This window comes from Sorex araneus, chromosome 3, assembly GCF_027595985.1.
Source record: "Sorex araneus isolate mSorAra2 chromosome 3, mSorAra2.pri, whole genome shotgun sequence".
In the NCBI taxonomy this organism is placed as follows: domain Eukaryota; kingdom Metazoa; phylum Chordata; class Mammalia; order Eulipotyphla; family Soricidae; genus Sorex; species Sorex araneus.
In genome coordinates, this window is record NC_073304.1 from 167,350,656 (window position 1) to 167,369,584 (window position 18,929).

The 18,929-nt window shown below is 55.7% G+C and overlaps 1 protein-coding gene across 2 annotated transcripts in view; it reads left to right on the plus strand.

Annotated features, from left to right (window-relative positions):
• The window catches only part of ZBTB16 (zinc finger and BTB domain containing 16), a 182,776-nt gene that overhangs the window by 106,821 nt on the left and 57,026 nt on the right, over positions 1-18,929 (plus strand). For both annotated transcript variants that reach the window (XM_055129851.1, XM_055129852.1), the window contains exon 4: positions 16,947-17,033. In XM_055129851.1, coding sequence (XP_054985826.1) covers positions 16,947-17,033 — 87 coding nt within the window. The remainder of the gene's footprint in view (positions 1-16,946; positions 17,034-18,929) is intronic.

Genomic DNA, 18,929 nt, shown 5'->3' on the forward strand with positions numbered 1-18,929 from the left:
CTGTTAGGTCCTATCACTGCCCCCCCTGCCCACCCACTGCCCACACCCCACTCCCCACCCCCGGTCCTACCTACCCATTTACTTGTGGCTTTGCTATTTTTTCCCTTGAATTTTTCATTTTGCTGCTTGCTAGACTGGAAGCGTCTTCACCACACGTGACTGATTTCCTTGTTCCCTGCTGTGGCCCAGGCTGAGTGCCTGGTGGTGCTGTAACTCAGTGATTACCTGAGTCCATGAGTGGATTCCTGAGTGGGCCCCTGGCTAGACTGACCATGCAGCCAGCCACACCTCCTGCCCGACCCCACCCAGTGGAGACCACCCCCACCCCCTACCCTCAATAGGGGTGTTTAGTGGGCAGCAGACATGCCATTCTGAACAGGAAGCAGTGGTCAGGGGGTGGGTCAGCAGTGATCAGTGGTCAGGGTCAAGGGGACAAGGCGGGCGGCAGGTGCCTGGGCACCCTCATGTTCTCCCCGTGGCAGCTGGCTATTCTGTCTGTTGAGTAAAGGAGAGACTGGCGGGGGGCACAGGAGAAAAGGGTGGGTGGTCCATGGCCAGGATGCCTGCTGCTCTGTGTGTCTGAACTCACCTAATCGTGCCCCGACCTCAGCCGGGAGCTGGACTGTTTCCATCTCTGGGGTTTGCAGAGTTAAGGATCATGCCCAAGGCCACACCGCTTGCGGGTGTCCCCTTGGGATTCACACCCAGAGCTGCCGGCCACCCGGGTGTTGGACCACCCAGTGCGAGTGGGCCTATGGGGAGGGCGAAGGGAGGTCTTGGGGACTGGGGGACCTATCCCTGCCTCCAGGGTCCCTGGGGGGAGGCCAGGGCAGCCTGGTCATTGGCCGAGTCTCGGGGCTTGGCCCCTGGGCCCTCGGGAGCTGGTGTGTGTGCGAGCCACGTGTCTGCTGTCTCGTGCGGGGTTGGGTGGGCGGCTGGGGAGAAGGTGCCCACCTGCCTGGCCCCAGCGGAGTGTGGCGGTGACCTCTCCCTCTGCTCCTCCCACCACTGGCCCCCCAGAGGAGGAGACGACCCCAGAGCTGCCTGTGCTTGCTGGCACTCGAGTGGGTAGGGCAGGGAAGAGGGCTGGGTCTGCGTCCAGGAATCCTGGGCACCGGGAGCAGCGGGGTGGGTGCTCACCAGCGCCCCCTGCCGCACCCCGGCTGTTCCCGGGAGGTTTCGGTCCTCTCCCTTGGTTTCCATCCTGTGAATCAGTCTGTCCCCACCCACCCCCCAACACCTCCTCTCCAGCCCACCCTCACCTTCCCAGGCAGGTGGGAAACTTCCCTGGGGCTGAACCCTCAGCTCAGTGGGCACCAGTGGGAGAAAACGGCACCCGATAAGCCTCGTGCCGTGCTGTGTCCTGCCATGCCAGTGCCTGGCTGGGGTCTCGGCCCCGGAGGGGCCTGAGCCCGGCATGGGCCTGGAGTGACAGACCGAGGCACCCACAGAGGGGGATGGGCCCCCACCCATAGCAGTGCAGCACTGCTGGTTTCCAGTAGAGACCCCACCACAAGGATGGAGCTCCTTCCTGTTGGACTGTCCACTGGGCAGTGGACACACTCTTCTGGACAAGAAGCAACAGCAGCTGCCACCTCTTCCCACTTCCTCCCCATCCTCCTGTTCCCTCTCCTCCTGCCCCTCTCCTCCCCTCCTCCTCCCCCTCCTCTCCTCCCTCTGCTTCCTCCCCCTCCTCCCTCTTCTCTTCCACGCTCTCCTCCCTCTCCCCTTTCTCCCCCGGCTCCTCCTTTTCTTCCTCTCCTTCTCCCTTTCCTCTAACCCCCCCCTCTGCCCACCCTCTCTCTCTCTTCCCCACTGAAGCTCTGGCTGTGAGTCCTTCTACCTCTAAGGCAACTCTGGCAGCATTTGGGGGTCCCGGGAGTCTCTCCTTGTCACGTCATCCATGACACAAACACGCGTGTCAACATGAGGTTGAGCCCGGGGTACAGGTCTGTGGGGCCAGCTAGTTCTCGTGCAGGTCTTGGTGAACCCCCACATTTGGAGGGGGCTGGGTGGCACTGGGCTCCTGGAGAGCTGTACCCCATTTCCAGCCATGCAGGGACGCCCGTGTCCATGGCCTCCCGGACGCTGTGGGGACTGTCCACAGGTGTGAGGGGCAGGGAGGGGGCTCTCTGCTTAGATCCCCCCCCCCCCAGTACTCAGACCTGCTCCAGGCTTCAGCCTTGACAAAGCCTTCTAGATTTTTCCTCATTAGTTTCCGTGCTTCCTCCGCCCTCCCCCACCCTCCCATTCTGATTGGAATTCCTTCACTTGCCAGGAAAAGAAGGAGGAAAAAAAAAGAGTCCGTTCTAAACTTTTCATTAGGTGGTTGGGATAAGAAGTCTTCTGGGGTAGTTGGATTAAACCTCCTCAGCTCTCTCCCCGGCTATTACAAGCTAATTGAGCGTCGGGAGCTCTTGGCGGCGGCAATGAGCATTTTGTTGGAGTAATTATGCAAGACCACAGTCGTTTTCAGTAACAAGGTAACTCCAGGTGAGGCGCGCGCCGGGACGGTGGAATGCTGAAGTCTTATTACAAGGGGCCCAGGACAGGAACGGCCCTGCGTCCCCGCTTTGGGACTAGCTGCCTGCCTCAGTGGGCCTCCTGGCTCAGACCGCCTAGCACCTCTAGGAGAGCCTCTGGGGCCCATCTCTCACCCACAGTGCTTTGCGGTGGGACCTTCCCAATAGGGCGGACAGGTACATGTATCAGCATTGGCAGCCTGGAGCCAGCTGGCCAGGCAGCTCAGAACACCCCCCCCCCAACCATCTTTATTTCTCATAGGGCACCCTGAGGACAGAGACCAGGCCTGAAGCCCACCCATGTGTCTGCGGGGCTCTCTTTGGGTGGGCTAAGCAGCACCTCGCAGCACCTCATTGGCTGGAGCACTGTGATAACCCAGAGAATTCTGGAGGCTGCCCCCTCGCCCCACACCCCACTCCCGGCTGGGGTGGCGGTCAGGTGGGTGGGGCAGGTGGGTCATGGGCAGGTCTGGGCTAAGTGGGCTGGGCAGGGCCCGCTGGTGGATGGACCCTCAGCTTTGCCAAGCCAAGTGTGTCCTCTGGGTGGTGTGCCCAGGCCTGCTGCCTGTCAGCATTGAAATGAGATGGCACGTGCCTGAGGTCCTGGGAGCAGGGGGCCAGAAGCGCCCTAACAGGGAACCTGCTGGCAGTGTCTGCCTGCCCGGCTGGCCTTGCAGTGGGCTCAGGGGCCCGAAGAAGCGTGGGCCCTTTCCTTCCAGGACCTCTGCAGCTCCTCCGGTTCTCTGCCTTCCTCTTGCGCCAGGCGGCCCTTCCCGTCCATCTCACAGTTTGGACCAGAGTTTGTCACAGCCAGAAGCAGCTGTGGCTGCTTCCATGTAGAATTCGCCGACTGATGCCGCTGTTAAATGAGCAAAGAGAGGAAACAAGAAGGCATCCCCAGTCGGGCCTTCCAGGGAAGGAAGGAGAAAGGAAGGGAGGGAGGCGGGGGGAGGGAGGGGAGAAAGGGGCAGACTGCCCAAGGCTGGGGAAGAGGCGCACAGCCTGTGACTTTGCAGGCCTGCCCCTCACCTGCTGCTCAAATGGGGCCTGGGAGGCCAATGCCACCAAGCTTCTGTCATGCATGGGCCAGGTATCATTCGCCACTTGGAGCCCTGTAGGAGCCCCTGTCCTTTATTCGAGGATATGCCCACACTTCCCATGACTGGCTGGGATCGGTCATTCTGGAGCCAGATTCCATTTTTCATCTCGTAAGAGGCTCGAATCACAAAGAAGTCAAACCGCCCCCGTCATGGCAGCTAGCGGGGTTGGCCACCAGGAGCTGGACACTTCCTCCATCCTCGCTGGTGTTTGGGCTAGCTATCAGGGTCATTTTTCAGATGAGAAAACTGAGGCCGCTTGCCCATGATTGTCCCGGAAGTAAGAGGCAGAGGCCGGGTCTGCCTCACTCTGAAGGACTCCCCTCGCCACCCTTAGCTCTGGGCATCCTGGTTCCGGTGCCTCATCAGGCTGCCCACTTGGGCCCGGCTCTCCCGGCACAGATGGCTCGCTTGCAAACATCTGCCCCCTGGCTCTGGAAATCACGGTCTCCTAGGTGCGTGCACAAGAGCAACCAGCTGACTATTTTGTGCACACACCAAATTCTCAGGTCCTCTAATTACACCAAACAAACCTTCCTGTTTGGGGGCACGATCCAATGTCATTTTAATTGTCAGATGCACTTTATTAACGCGACGGGCTCCTCCGGGTGGGTGACTGCCCCGGCCAGAGGAGCTGGGAAGCCCTCTCCCGGGGGTGGCCCGGGGGAGGTTCAGGCCGTGAGTGGGTGTGACGTGTGACAGGCGATATTTCTGTTTCGAGGAGCCTATGGACCCTTCGGGGCTTCTGGATTTTGAGCCTGAAAAATGTCAGCGCGGCAGCTGTAATGTAACACCTCAATTATGGTGCGGGGGCACGAAAGAAAGACCCAGAAACCTGCACGGTTTCTTTAGCGCCACAGCCTGTGCCACAATTAAGGTTTCAGAAACACCAAAGGCAAGCCAATGAGTGTCATTTTTAACCAGTTTGAACATTTTACAACTTCCTCACATCAGAAGCGCCGGGCTAGAGCGTCTGCTTCTCGGCCTCAATAAAGTGATTAAGCTGAATGGGTGTTGGGGAGTATTATTAGGCTGAGAAGGGCTAAAAATAGAAATGCTCTGTTTTCTGAAAGCCACAGCAGGCCCTGGGAGACTGGCAGCTGGGAGGTGGCACTGAGGGCCTTGACAGAAAGGGGGGGTGGCGGCCTTCCTGGGCCCGTCTGAAATGGGGTGCTGCGTTCGGGAGGCAGGACAAGCAAGGCCCCTTCTGCGGTGCCAGCACCATGGAGACTGCGGCTGACTGGATGCTTTCTGCCCTGGCATCCCACTGTGTGTGTGTGTCTCTGTGTGTGTGTCTCTGTGTCTGTGTCTGTTTCTGTGCCTTATGTCTTTGTCGTGTGTGTGTCTGTGTGTCTCTGTGTTTGCCTCTCTGTGTCTGTGTGTCTCTGTGTGTGTTTTTCTGTGTCTGTGTGTCTGTGTTTCTCTGTATCTCTGTGTGTGTGTGTGTGTGTGTGTGTGTGTGTGTGTGTGTGTGTGTGTGTGTACATTTAAAGTACCCAGGAACTCTGGAGATTACCATGGACATTTCAGCCTAAAATTTACATACCCAGCCCCCAAACTCATTGGCACCTCCTCTGTTCTGGGGTTCGAGGTCCAGTCCAGTAAGCTGCAGGGCAGGTTTCGAAGGGGCACACATGGAATTGGGGAAGGGAGCTTCCCTTTCCTCTCTCCCAGAGTTGGCTTAATCAAGCCCCATTTAACCGGAATGTTGAGGGAAGGTGGGTTGAGAAAGGGACTTTTTGGCTCGTTGAAGATCAACCCAGGAAACCTTGTCCATTCAACCCACCTTTGTCGTTGGCTGCCACGCAGCAGAGTGAGAGCCCATTTTTCTTTCCGCAAACACAATGACGTTGGGGGTTAAGGGTAGCGTATCTTGCTAGCTTAGAGGCTCGAAGCAGAACGCCCAGGGAGGGAGTCATTACTGAGCATTATTCCTAATTGGGGCTTTATTGTCCGGCAGTCTTGAAGATGGATTGGACGTTTTTCTCCGTAAAACCCCACACATGTTCCCATTCTTGGGCTTTCCTCCTCTGTCACTGCTTCCGGGGCCAGGCGGGACCGGGATGTGATGTCCATGTGGCCAGGAGTGGAGAAGAGAGCTGCGTCTGCTGCAGAAAGGGGCCTGGGCCCACAGCTGTGACTCACAGGCAGGCCGGGCTCTCTCTGAGAGACAGTGGCTGACATCCCTGGGCTGTTTGAATAGAGGGGTGTGTAGAGAAGAGGCTGCATGCCGAGGGGGTGAGCCCCAAGAGTCCCTTAACTGCTTGCGGGGGCTCTCCCCTAACTCTGAGGACTGGGGAACCCCCCCTCTCCTCCCCTTTTACTCTTGAGCGTCTCATGCAATCCTCAGCCCTTCCGGTGGTTCTTGAAGTGGGGGACTCCCATATTCCCCATGACTCCATCTCTTTTCTGTCTTTAAGACTTCTAATGGTTGGGGGACAGGGCTGGCCACACCCAGAGGGACTCAGTTCTCAGGGGTCATTCCCCGCATCACAGTTGGTGCCAGGGATTAGATCCAGGCTTCCAACACTGCAAGGCCAGTGCCCCGGCCCCTTGAGCTGTGTCCTTGGCCCGGTCTTTAACCCACTGAATACCAGCCCCCAGGCCTTAGGGATGCCAACGATGCTCTTCACACTGCCGCATCTCAGCCAGAGGACTGGGAACAGGTTAGAGGAAAAGGGTTGTGTTGGCTTCCCGGGGAGATGGGCGGGGCCCGTCTTCCCCGGTTCGTGATTGGTTTCTTGGGATGCATAATCATTTGTACCATCAGGATGGGTTCTGTGCTTTCTCTTGCTCCCCGGAGAAAGTCCGCTGAAGACTGGATGAGGAGGGGAGGACACTGTCCTTCTGGTGTGGCTGGTGTGTGTGTGGGGGGGTGGGGTCCAAGGTCTTCGGCGTTGTGCGTATCATGTGCATTGGATGTCTGCGTGGACTCTGACGTTCTCCTGGGGGAGAGATTTAGGCTGAATGCGGCGAGAATCCTGGCAGCATTCGCTGTACAGAATACCTGGCCCGGTGTTCAGGACTCTGCAGGGCCCGTTTCAATGCATCTCCGTCAGCCCCAGGAAGTAGATGCTGTGTGCCCCCACCAGGTGACAAGAGAGGCCGCGAGAGTGAGATTGTGAGCACATCCAGGGCGGCAGCTGGAAATGACCAGCCAGCCCTGAACCGGTCTTATCTGGTTCCAGGTTGGGCTTCCTCCTCCCTCCGGCATAGCTATCTTGAGCATGAGTGTCTGTCCTGCCCCAGGACTATTGCTAAGCCCACCAGAGAGAGAAGCTTCCTGAGGTTCATGGACCGAGGGCAGCAGGATGACTCGGAGCCTCCCGGTCGCCTCCTGGTCACTTGATGTGTGTAAGGCCAGGAAAGAATGTTCTCTCAGGCGGGGGCGGCCTTTGCATTTACCCTTGCCAGTCCCAGACACTTGTCCTGCTGGGAGGAGACACAGAACCTTCTGGAAGGTTGTACATGGCAAGTTGCTTGCACCGACCAGAAAACCCTGACCCCCCACCCTTCTGCTTCCCTGTCTCAGACGCCCGCACTCCTGGAGGCTTTCTCACGGCTGCTTTTGACACGTGCTACGCCACGGGCTCAACACCCCCCCCACCCCATCCTGCAGCCCCCTTGCCCCCCCGACATTTCTCCTGCTTCATTGTCAGGCAGAACTCCCTTTGAACCATAACCTGAGCCAATCAGTCAACAGAGGCGGAGGGAGGGGTGGAATTTACAGTCCCCTTCTGCCCACCTGCACCCCCCTCTTTCTGCCCCCTGCGTTGGGGTGCCTTCCTGAGTCCAGCTCTGTACCAGGCAGGGCTCTGGGGAGGAAGGAGAAGGTGTGAGTAGGAGCATGGGGAGGGGGCAGGCGCCCGCTCCTCCACCGAGCACCACATCTCTCCGGTGAAAGAACAGGCAGTGCTGGCCTTTGGAATTGGCAGCGGCGTCCTGTTCTGTCTGATAAGAGGTACTGTAAATAAAACTGTACACCGCGGCCCGTGGTAAACGCCGCGCGTCTGTACTCATTGTTCTGACAGCTCGGCTTTTTTTGGGTCTGCTGTTTTGGTACAGACTGTACTTCCTTATGTAAGCAGGCATGCATATCTCATCAGAACATTCAAGATGTTTATTTTAAAATCTCAAGGAATTAAAAGAAAAAGGACACACCACTCAACAGTGGAAGCTGCCAAGTGTTAAGATTTTTTTTTTCCCCCAGTGGATCCTCTCTCTGCTTGCTTTCTTACTGGCTCGGGCTGGGTGAGCCCTGGAGAGGGAGGGGTTTAACCCCCGCCTTCCTGCCCGTTGGGGTTGGCCTTATTTACTGCAGAGACACGCCAGCCCGCTCCTAATGGCACTTGGCATCGTGGTCCCCTTCCCAGAAGGCTTGGCACCCCAGTCGGGATTCTGGACAGGAAGGCAGACAGAGGGGAGAAACTGGGGGTCCCCCTCTCCCCCCGTTGGGTTTGAGCTCCGTGGGGGAATGCTGGGTGTGTTTGGAAAGCTCAAGGACTTGGAAGTGCTTTCTTGGCACGTTGTCCTTTGACTCCTGTGAGTCAGGGTGATCCTCTGTGCAGAGTGGGGGTGACTCCCACCCGCAGGGGCGTGCCACAGACCAGCCCCAGGACCCTCTGTCAGGAATTCTGGCCATGGCCCTTCCTTTCACCTGGCTCCCACCTGCTGCTGTGAGGAGGGGGTGCCTCTTCCCACTCACAGCAGCCCCACGGCGGGAAGGGGAGATGTTGGGGGCCTGGGAATCCAGAGTAGCCTGCAGCCCCGTGCCCCACTCCCCACCCCATGCAGTGCTTTGGGCATCTGGGAGCGCCCCCTGCAGGAATAGTGCTGGAGTGCAGCTCACCTTGGAGCTGTGAGGGTCTGGCTGACTGCTGCAGCTTCTGCCCTGTCATCCGGGGCTCCCCCTCCTCAGCCAGGCCACAGGGTGGGGTCCTTGTTTGCTGGGGGGCATGGAGGGAGGGGTGCTGGGTGGGGGGGCACAGCACAGAAGGGAGCCGCGGGAGCCCCCACTTCCTGTGCTTCTCCCGGTCACTGTCCAAGCACCAGGCAGGAAGCAGGGCCTGGAGTTTTGTGTGAGGGACAGTAAGAATCCGAGTGCGGTGGCTCAGGACTCTGCCACCCCCTAGGGGTCAGCCTGGCATTGCCCAACTGGTCACAGCCCCCTTCCCAGGCCAGGGCTGTGCATGTCACGGGGGACAGTGAACAAACCAGGCCCCCACTGTCCCAGAGCATCCTTCCAGCTGGGGACACCTGGGGACAGGCGGGCAGGCACAGGGATGGATGGTTGGGAGGGTCTGAAGAACCACCAGATCTGGCCTATGGTCATGTGACAAGCATCCCTGGTGCCCCCACACCATCTCCACACACACGCACACACACTTACCTTTTACCGAGAGGAGTGTGTACATGTGTAGGCACACGTGTGTTTGTACAACAGATGCACCTGTTGTGTTCTGTGGCATTTCAGTCAATCTTGTCTGAGCTCCCGGGGAAGGGTGGTGACACGACTGCTCCCTGGGGCTCAGGTTCTGTCCCTCCGACACGGGAGCCTGTTACCCGCCTTGTGTCTCTTTGGACCAACTTGCTCTCTCTGTCCTAACTCTTTGAAATTTTTGGTTTGGGGCCTTACCTGGTGATGCTCAAAGGTTTCTCTGGGCTCAGGAACCTCTCCTGGCGGTGCTCAGGGAGCCCCCGGATCCTGAGTGGTGACCCACCCTCTGAGCTGTGGAGAGTGACCTCGCAGTGCTCATGAGCACCTGCGGCTGCCTGGCCCCTCCCGGCGGCTACGATGAGGTGTGCAGGTGGAGGCATTGCGTTTGAGCAGGGCTCAGGGGCTGGACCCACCGAGATGCGGAGCCCAAGACGCTCCCTACCCCCAGTCTTGCCATCCTGCCCCGTGGCCCACGTGCATCCCGAATGGCCGGGAAAGAGCAAAGGTAAAGCTCACTCTTCAGCTTTTCTGCCTTTTCTGCCTTTTTGCCTTTTCTCTTGGTTTCTCCCCTCTGGCTACACCAGTGTTCCCTCCAGGATGCACCCGGCGTGCCTCCTGATTGCAGCGGGCTTTCCTGTGCAGTTTTGTTTGGGTTCAACACCTGGCTGATGCTCAGGGGGTCACTCCAGGTGGTGCTTAGAGACCCGGGCAGTGTCAGGGATCAGACCCGGGTTCCCCACATGCCAGGTAGGTGCTCCAGCCCCCCTGAGCAATCTCACCAACCCTCTTTTTGGTCCTTTAAAAATAAAATAGGGGCCACTTCTAGTGGTGTTCAAGAGTCTGTGTGGTGTCGGGATCACGCTCAGGGCCTCACACATGCCAGGCACTGGCCCTGCCCTGTGAGCTCCCTGGCCTTTCGTGGCCCTCTTGGAGGCCAGTTCATTGGGGAGGCTTTCCTGAGCCTACCACACAGAGCCTCAGGCCTGCTACTTTGTCCCTCTCTGCTTACCGCCCTGTGGCAATTCCTGGGTCACCAGCTGGCCACAATGTCAAATTCCCAGAGGAGCAGGCTTTGTCTCTTCAGCTTCTTTGATATAATCCACCTCTGGGTATGTACTTAAGGAACATCTCGAGAACATGCCCCGTAGGCACGAAGGCCACGGCCAAGGCCTGGGCGGCCCTGAGCTGGGTCCCATCCCAAGAGGAACCCCCTAGGGCCCCACAGTGTGGTGAGGGGTCAGAGACGAAGGGTGTTCCTCCTTCCTCCCTCCTCACCCACTCTCCCCCCAGCTGCATGCTCCAGAAAGGCATGCGGGCCTCCATGATGTCATGGCCGTGTGTTTCGGGCGCAGCCGTGTGGTTTATACACACTTGAGTTACTTTGAATGCAAGCCTGACATCATAGCAAGGGCAGCACGGACAGCCCATGCACAGTAAACAGGCAGAGACTGTCTTATTGATTAACAGATGAGGCCTCTATTATCGATCAGAGCTTGGAGAGGAAATTTATCACTTTTAATTTCAGGGCTGCCAAATATTTCTGCCTCTGAGCCAGCTATTACAGAGACAATTTAAAGGCGCATGCCTCCGTGGGGTAGGGGAGGGGTGGGTGCATGTTTGCGTGTGTGTGTGTGTGTGTGTGTGTGTGTGTGTGTGTGTGTGTAAGCATGCATGTGTGTATATGGGGCAAAGGGGTATCTAGGCTCCTGCTCCTCTCAGCTCCTGCTTCTCTGCTTGGTTCTGCCGTGGCAGTCCCCGGGGGGTGTTAGAGCGAGTCTGGGGGGCCCTGGGAGGCAGGGTGAGCCCCAATCGCCCAATGCAGTTACTGAGGACAGAAAAGCTCCCCACGGTCAGCTCAGCTCTGGAACTTGAGCGAGCTGCACGGCGTGGGGGCACAGGGGTTGCTGAGGGAATCCGAGGTGGTCAGGCTTGGCCAGGCCGGCCCTGGGGCCAGCGCGTGCATGCTTGTCTGTCTGTCTGCCTCTGACCGTGCCTGCTGGCAGGCCTCCAGCCCTTTCCTCCCCACCTGCCTCCCGCCACCCCCCCCCCACATCTCCCTCCCCCGGCTTCTCAGCTACTGAAGCTCCAGGACTTCTCTGGCATCAATGGCCCAGAACCCTCCTACCACATTTCTTTGAAGGTGCAGCCGAGGCTCTCTGCCGGCTGGGGCGGCAGGGCCTCCCTCCCTCCCTCCCCGGGACTCGCCTTTCCCTTTCAGTCCAGAGCCCCGAGAGCCGATCGAGCGCAGAAAGAAACACAATTACAATCAGATCCCTTACAGATCCGCAGCAAATCATTGCGGGCTAATGACTGGGGAACCAGGGGGTGGGGGCAGGTTTCATCCACCCCCGTCTTTCCCCTCTTGCTGGCTCTGTTCTTTGAAGTATTTGCTGCGTTTCCAAGCAGAGGGAAGGCGGCCTCGTTCCCCCCAACGCCCAGCTAGGACTACACTTTGTCACCACACAGCCGCCAAGTTTCTCTGCCCTTCCTTTGAGGCTCTGGAAGCCAATGGAGATGTTTGACCTGAACATGTTTGACCTTTGAGCCTTGAAGGAATACCGGATGTGGGAGGCGTGGGGTCAGGGGGGTGTCACAGCATTCTCCCTGCCTCCAGATAGATCTCAACCCCAACTGACAGTATTTATTATTTTCTATTTGGGGGGTTTGTGGCCACATCCCTCAGGGGGACCATACGTGGCACTGGGGATTGAATTCTGGTCGGCCACATGCAAGGCAATTGGCCCGCCCACTGTCCTGTCTCTTCGGCTCCAGAATGATGTTTATCTTTCAGCTCTTCAGGAAAAGTAATTTCAGACCTTTCCTGGGTTAATTATTTGTCCGGCACCTTCTAGATGGTATATCCTGCTTGGTGTGAGGACTGGGGGCAAGTTGCTGTTTCAGACGACTAATGTTCTAGATCTGCCAAGGCATCTCTCTGCCCTTCCCTAGAAAGAGCTGTTGGTTGGCGTTCAAGTCAAACTGGTACAACTTGTATTCTGAATTTTGCTCCTAAAGAACACTAATACTCTGAGACATGGCTTTTTTTTTTTCTTTTTGGGTCACACCCGGCGATGCACAGGGGTTACTCCTGGCTCATGCACTCAGAATTTTTTTTTTTTGCATTCATTTCTTTTTTAAAAAATTTATTTATTTTTTAATTAGTGAGTCACAGTGAGGGTACAGTTACAGATTCACACATTTTCGTGCCTGTTTTTCCCTCATGCAATGTTTGAGAGCTCATCCCTCCACCAGTGTACATTCTCCACCACCAATGAACCCAGTATCCCTCCCACCCCCTCAATCCCATCCCCCCTCCCCACCCCGCCTCTGTAGCAGGGCATTCCAATTTGATATCTCTCTTTCCTTTTGGGTGTTGTGGTTTGCACTAGGGGTATTGAGTGGTAATCCTGTTCAGCCTCTAGTCTACTTTCAGCACGCATCTCCCTTCCCACACAGGATCTCCAATCACATATTACTTGGTAATGCACTCAGAAATTACTTCTGGCAGTGCTCAGGGGACCATATGGGATGCTGGGAATCGAACCCGGGTCGGCCGCATGCAAGGCAAATGCCCTACTTGCTGTGCTATCGCTCCAGCCTCCAGACATGGCTTCTTAAATTAAAAAAAAAAAAAGTAGTGGAACCAGGGTGTGGGATGTAGTTCCGTGGGACCCACCTGCCTCTTACGTGTGGGTCCCTGGGTTCGATCCCTGACAGAACCTTAGGGGCGGGGAGAGGGGTAAAGTTGGTGGAGGCTTTTCCATAGGTAGATTTTGCACACAGTAGATAACATGGGGTTAGGGATACAGCTCAAAGGCTGACATGCGTGCTTGGCATGCAGGAGCCCCGTGGGTGATCCCCAAGATCACTTGGTCCCCTGGCTTTGCTGAGAGTGCCCCCCTTCACATCACCAGATAAATCCCCCCACAGTCTATCGTGTATGAAATCAGTAAGTCAGAAATTTCCTTTATTTAGAGTGGGGGGTGAGAAGGGAATCCAGACCCAAGCCTTCATGTCTGTGAAGTATCTTTGTAAGTGGAGCCCTCGGGAGACTGCAGGTACAGACTGAGAACAGAAGTCTCTGGAGTCGGGCTCCCTGCATGAAATCCACGGCTCTCTCAACTTCTGTGTGACATCAGGCAAGCTCCTTACCCTCTCTGAGCACGCGCGCCTGCTCATCTGCCAAGCATCGCGATAAGGGGAGTGTCTTAGGAAAGGCTATTCGGGTGAAGGGGAAGCCTCTTGTCTGACAAATGGCATAGTCCCGGCAGCCTTAGCCGGTTTGGAAACAGCAGTCAGGGCTACGAATATGTGTGAGGAGTCGCCCTCCCCGTTGCGAGATGCAGAGTCCAAACACAAACACAGAAGTGCTAAGCCGCGGCGTCGACAGACCAGAAGGACAGAGATGCAAGGGGGCGGCCGTGCAACGTCTTGACAACGGCAGGACCCGTTTCTCAGGCGTGGAGCTTCGAGGGGCCCAGCAGAGCCCAGAGTTAGCCCCTGGGGAGGGCTTCCCGGCTCGGGGAGAGGGGAAGGGATGGGCAGACGTGCTTGAAGCCTCGTGGAGGGATTTTGAATCTCCGTACATGTGACCACGGCAGCTGGCTGAGTGAGAAAGTGCAAGAACAGATAGGATGGGATGTCATGTAGACGGCACCTGATCTCGATGAACAAAGTATAAACACAGAAGGCTTAACCTGTACTGACATCCCTGGAATCTCTTATACAAGGTCTTCGTGGCTCCATGGTGACATCCAACACTCTTCACTAGCTTTCTCCTAAGGAAACCTTTATTATTATTATTATTATTATTATTATTATTATTATTATTATTATTATTATTCCGTTAGCAAATGATTAATCACAAGCAACATAAAATAAATTATAGAGGGCCTGCTACGAGGGCAGGCTTGAGGGGTCGCTGGGAAAATTGGAGACGGTGGTGGAGGGAAGGTGGAATGGTGGCGGGATGGGTGTTGGAATATTGAATGCCTGTAATCTATCATCACGAGCACCTTTGTAAGCCACAGTGTTTATATAATGTGTAAGGGGAAAGTAAAAAAATAAAAATAAAGAAGGTGTGAGAAGCCTTGAGGCCTTTCACAGTGGGTCAAAGGGAGCACGGGGCCCTGGCAGCACCATCCCACCTGTCCCCGTGATCTGGGAACTGCAGGGGCCTGGGGCAGGTGTGTAGGGGGACCTGATGTTGGCACGTGGTGAAGAAACACACCTGGAAGACCTGTGGGAGGAAAAACACCCACGGCCTTTGATTGATGTCACTGGATAGGAGAAGCGTTTTCCGTGGCAGTGCTTGGCACCCATTAGGGTTCACAGTGGGTGCTTGGGGGCCTCCCGGCTACACTCAGGGATGCTCATCGGGCAGTGGGGGCTTCCACAGGGTGCTAGGGATTGAGCCAAAGTCAGGCGTTCACAAGGGTGCACCCTAACGCTCTGTGCTGTATCCCTGCCATGAGAGAACTCTGGGCAGGAGTTTAAAAGTCCTCTCTGCATTGGTCACCATCCAGATCACATGTCCTTCTCTCCCGGAAGGGAGCATAACATGATGCTCACCATAACCATGAAGCTGGACCCCACGCCAGACTGTTTCACTCGGGACCCAGGACGGGGCAGGTGAGAGCCCTCCCCACCCCAAGGGACCCAGCCCTGGCAGCCAAAAATCTCCAGAACTCAACCACCACCCTGCTCATGGCCACCTTCCACATGCTCCAGCAGAGCCTCACGCACGAGTGAACCTATTCCTGGATGCAGCCTCATTAGCTGCCACAAGACACTTCATACCACACATCCTACCCATACTCAAAGAGTATCGCATCACATTTTATGGGGTTCAAAGTAGGAGGCAACCAATCTTAGAGGGAAATATTTTTTAAAGATATATATGTGTGTATATATGTAAAATATATATATATAATTTAATTTATTTGTATATATTATATATATATGTATATATATATATATATATATAAGCACACAAGGCTCAATCTTTAACAACATGTTAGTTATCTCTTGTAGAAGGACTTAATGGCCCCTAGGTGAAATACAATCTTCATACTCTTTCCTCTAAGGAAACTTTTCTGGAGCATTTTCAGTGGTTTTTCATAACAATCACTGTATCACTGTATCACTGTCATCCCATTGTTCATCGATTTACTTGAGCAGGCACCAGTAACATCTCCATTCATCCCAGTCCTGAGATTTTAGCAGCCTCTCCTTATTAATCTTTCCCAATGATTGGAGGCTTCTTCAAGGGTCAAGGGAATGAGACCTGTTATTGTTACTGTTTTTGGCATATCGAATACGCCACGGGGAGCTTGCCAGGCTCTGCCGTACAGGCAGGATACTCTCGGTAGCTTACCGGGCTCTCCGAGAGGCATATATATTTATTTCCCTCTATGATGATGTGTCATGCATCTGCTTTGTGGCCGCGCATTCCAGGAATATGTTCACTCATGTGTGAGGCTCAGCCCAAGTGTGTGGAAAGTGGCCTGGAGCATGGCGGCGGTTGGGTAGTGGAGGTCGTCTGCTGGGGCTGGGCCCCTTGGGGCAGGGAGGACTGTCACTTTACCCTCTCTGGGGTGCCTTGAGTGAAAATAGCCTGGCGTGGAGTCCGGTGGCATGGTTATGGGGGCCTCATTTTATGCTCCCTTCTGGGAGAAGCAACCGTGAGTTCTGGAGGGTGGCCAATGAGGAGATTCTTTCATAACAAGCAAAATAAAATATATTTCAGTTCTGCCTTGGGGCTGGGGTTGGGGTTCGGGATGGAAACATCCAAAATATGGTCATGGGCAGGTGTAATGGTGGTGGGATTGGTGTTTGAATATCAAACGTAATCAAATATTGTGAACTACTTTATAAAATAAAATAAATAAATAAGTAACAAAATACAATTAAAAGTCCTCTCTGGACATCGGGGCCTGCCAGTCAGGTTCCTGCAGAAGGGGCTCTGATCTTGAAGTGGATCTCCTGGGCTGCATGGTTTCTACTGGGAGGACTTATGCCCCCCGCCCCATATGGGGTGAGGCAGGAGTGCAGGAGACCATGTGTGTCTGGGAGTTGTGCGGGAAGCTCAGGAAACTCCTGTGTGGTGAGGAGACCCCAGAGAGTTGGCAGGAGAGAGCAAGACCCGTAGGGTGTTGGCTCAGCTGCACCCGGGTAGGGGCACACGAGGGGAGGCTCCTATTTCCAGGGCCGACGTGAGCATCTGAGGCCGGGGAGCTGCAGTGGTGCTCACAGCCTGGCAGTAAGGCAGGGCATGTCTCCTCCAGGCTGGACCCGAGGGCACCGTGGGGCTGGGGAGCACCGGGACCACCACAGCGAGGTGCCCGGGTCACCGTGGTGCTTGGGCCTCATGACGCCTGAAGCCTCAAGCGTCTCTCTGGATTGTCAAGGGTCAGGTGCAGGAGGTGGCTGGACGGGGGGGTACAGTGAGATTAGGGTCAGCCAGTGGCCAGGGTTATCTTGGGAGAAGGAGGCAGCTGAGTCCTGCTGTGTCCCTCGTGCGCCCCTACCCGGGTGTGTCTTCAGTGCTGTCTGGGGTCAGGGGGAACTGTCTGTCTGTCTGTCTCTTTGGGGGAACATTTGTCCTTCCCGTTCCTGCCTCTTGGCGCCAGCCCCTCAGAATCCCAGTTCTCCTGGGGCTGCTCCCTCCGTCTCTGACTTGGCTCCTCTGGTTTGGACCCCTCTTCTCCCTGGCATGGACGGGGTCTCGGGAGTTGGTGGGGCACCATCGTGGGGGAGGCTGGGCTGGCATCTGGGCCCCCCACCAGCCACCCCCTGTCCCAGTATCTCCTTGCTTGGTTTTAGCCCAGACCCCCCGTTGTCCGGGGACCAGGAATGCAGGGGTAACTGACCGCCCTCCCTTTCTTTCAGCGGGGGCCAAAGCCTTCGTCTGCGACCAGTGCGGGGCCCAGTTTTCAAAGGAGGACGCGCTGGAGACGCACAGACAGGCACACACTGGTGAGTGGACCGTCCTCCCCTCGGGGTCCTCCTGCCCTATCGGCCTGTGGGTGGTGGCACCCTCTTTCCAGAACATGGGGTGGGCAGGCTGTCCCGGGGGAGCCCAGGGGGAGAGGGCACCCCTCAGCGCGAGGAGGGAAGGAGTTTACTGTCTGATTTTGCTCCACGGGACATGGCAGCATCCCGGATCTCGGGGACCAGAATCCCTGGAGACTCGAGCGCATCCTGAGTCTTGCTGGGGCCTTAGAAAGTTCCCCAGGCCCTGCACGGATGGTCGGGAAATCCCTCACACATCTGGCTAACTCCGCAGCATCCGTGGCTGGGCCTGCCTCCGTGAGAGCCAAGCCAGAGTCTAAAAGGAAGCAGATGGTGCCAGACCAGGGAGGCTGTGGTCCAGGGTTAGCCCACAGCGCCGTCTTGTTGGGATCCAGAGCACCCCCACCCCTTGGTGATGAGGATATCGTCCCCCTCATCTTCATCCTCATGGCACTGATTCGTCGTGAGTGGGACATTTGTCTCAGTGTTCTCGAGTTCCTGGGACCCGTCTTGCATGGAAGAGAGTGTTCCCAGGTCACTGATGAGAGAGACTGGGGTCCAAGGGAGCAGCAGGCTGGGAATCTGGTGGGAGAAGCGGGAGCAAAAGTCCTGTGGCTTTCTCTGCTTGCATCTGCCCAAGGTTTGCCTCCTCTGTCAGTGAAGCCACAGACTCAGCATGTCCACTCTCCATGAGGCCTCTCCCGTTAGGAAGGGGACAGAAGGGTAGTTCCCACCTCAACATGGCATTGTACAGGGACTGAGGAAGGAAGATGGTTTTAAGTGCCTTAGGGAATGTGTGACTCTTTGTAGCACTTCAAGTTAGAAGCAGATGATATTTAGTATCTATTTGTTGAGTTCTTACAGGATGTCCAACCGCAGGTGCATGAGAAGCAGTGGCTCATGGGATAGCTGGTGTCTCTGCCCCTCTCGGGACTGAGAGTCTCAGAGCAGAGGAGGGCAAACGCGACGGCAGTGCCAGAGGGGGAAACGGAGTGATGGGTGGTGCTTCAGATAAAGTGCTCAGGGAAGGCATTCTAGGAAAGAGAACATCTGGACAGAGTCCACTGGGGAGGGGGAGGGCAGTCTGGGTGAAGGATGCTCGGACTTAGAAGCGCTCTGATGCTGGACACATTGAGAAGCAGTGGTGGAGGGCTACAAGCTGCAAGAAGGTGGGAGGTGGGGTCGAAATTCTGAGCAATGTGCTCACTGTGGCCTCCTAAACAGCGAATCTCCCCAAGCCTGCATGCTCCCCCTGAGAAAAAAAAAGAGATGTTAGGTGTGTTTCTCTAACCCTGGCGAGGAGGAACCTTGCTTTTGGGTTTTTTTGGTGGGGAGATTGGTGATAGGGTGCTCATTATTTTCTCCTGGCTCTGCACTCAGAGATCACTCCTCCTGGTTCAGCTGTGTGCAGGGCACCTCTACTCACTAGACTATCACTCTGGCCATGAGGAACTTGGCTTGTGTTCATCAGGTGCTAGTGGCCCAGCGAAGGGGACTGGGGCAAAGATAAAATATTTGCAGATCATACATCTGAGATGTGTACTAGAAAATATTCATTAAAAGAAGACCACATACTAAAAGTGAAGTAATAAATTATTCAATTATATATAATAAAAATATCAATGACTCAAAAATACACAAAAGATCCAACATGGACATTTCTCCAAAAGTAGACTCAGTGGCCCTTGAGAGACTCAGCATCACTAGCTAGAAGGCAAACGTTGATCAAAATGAGAATCAGGTGGTGTTTTACACCCAGATGCGTCTGTGATGGAAAATACTAATATAAGTAAGTGTTTTTGAGGATGTGGAACTCTCTTATGCGGCTGGTAGAATGTAAAATGTGTCACCACCTTGAAA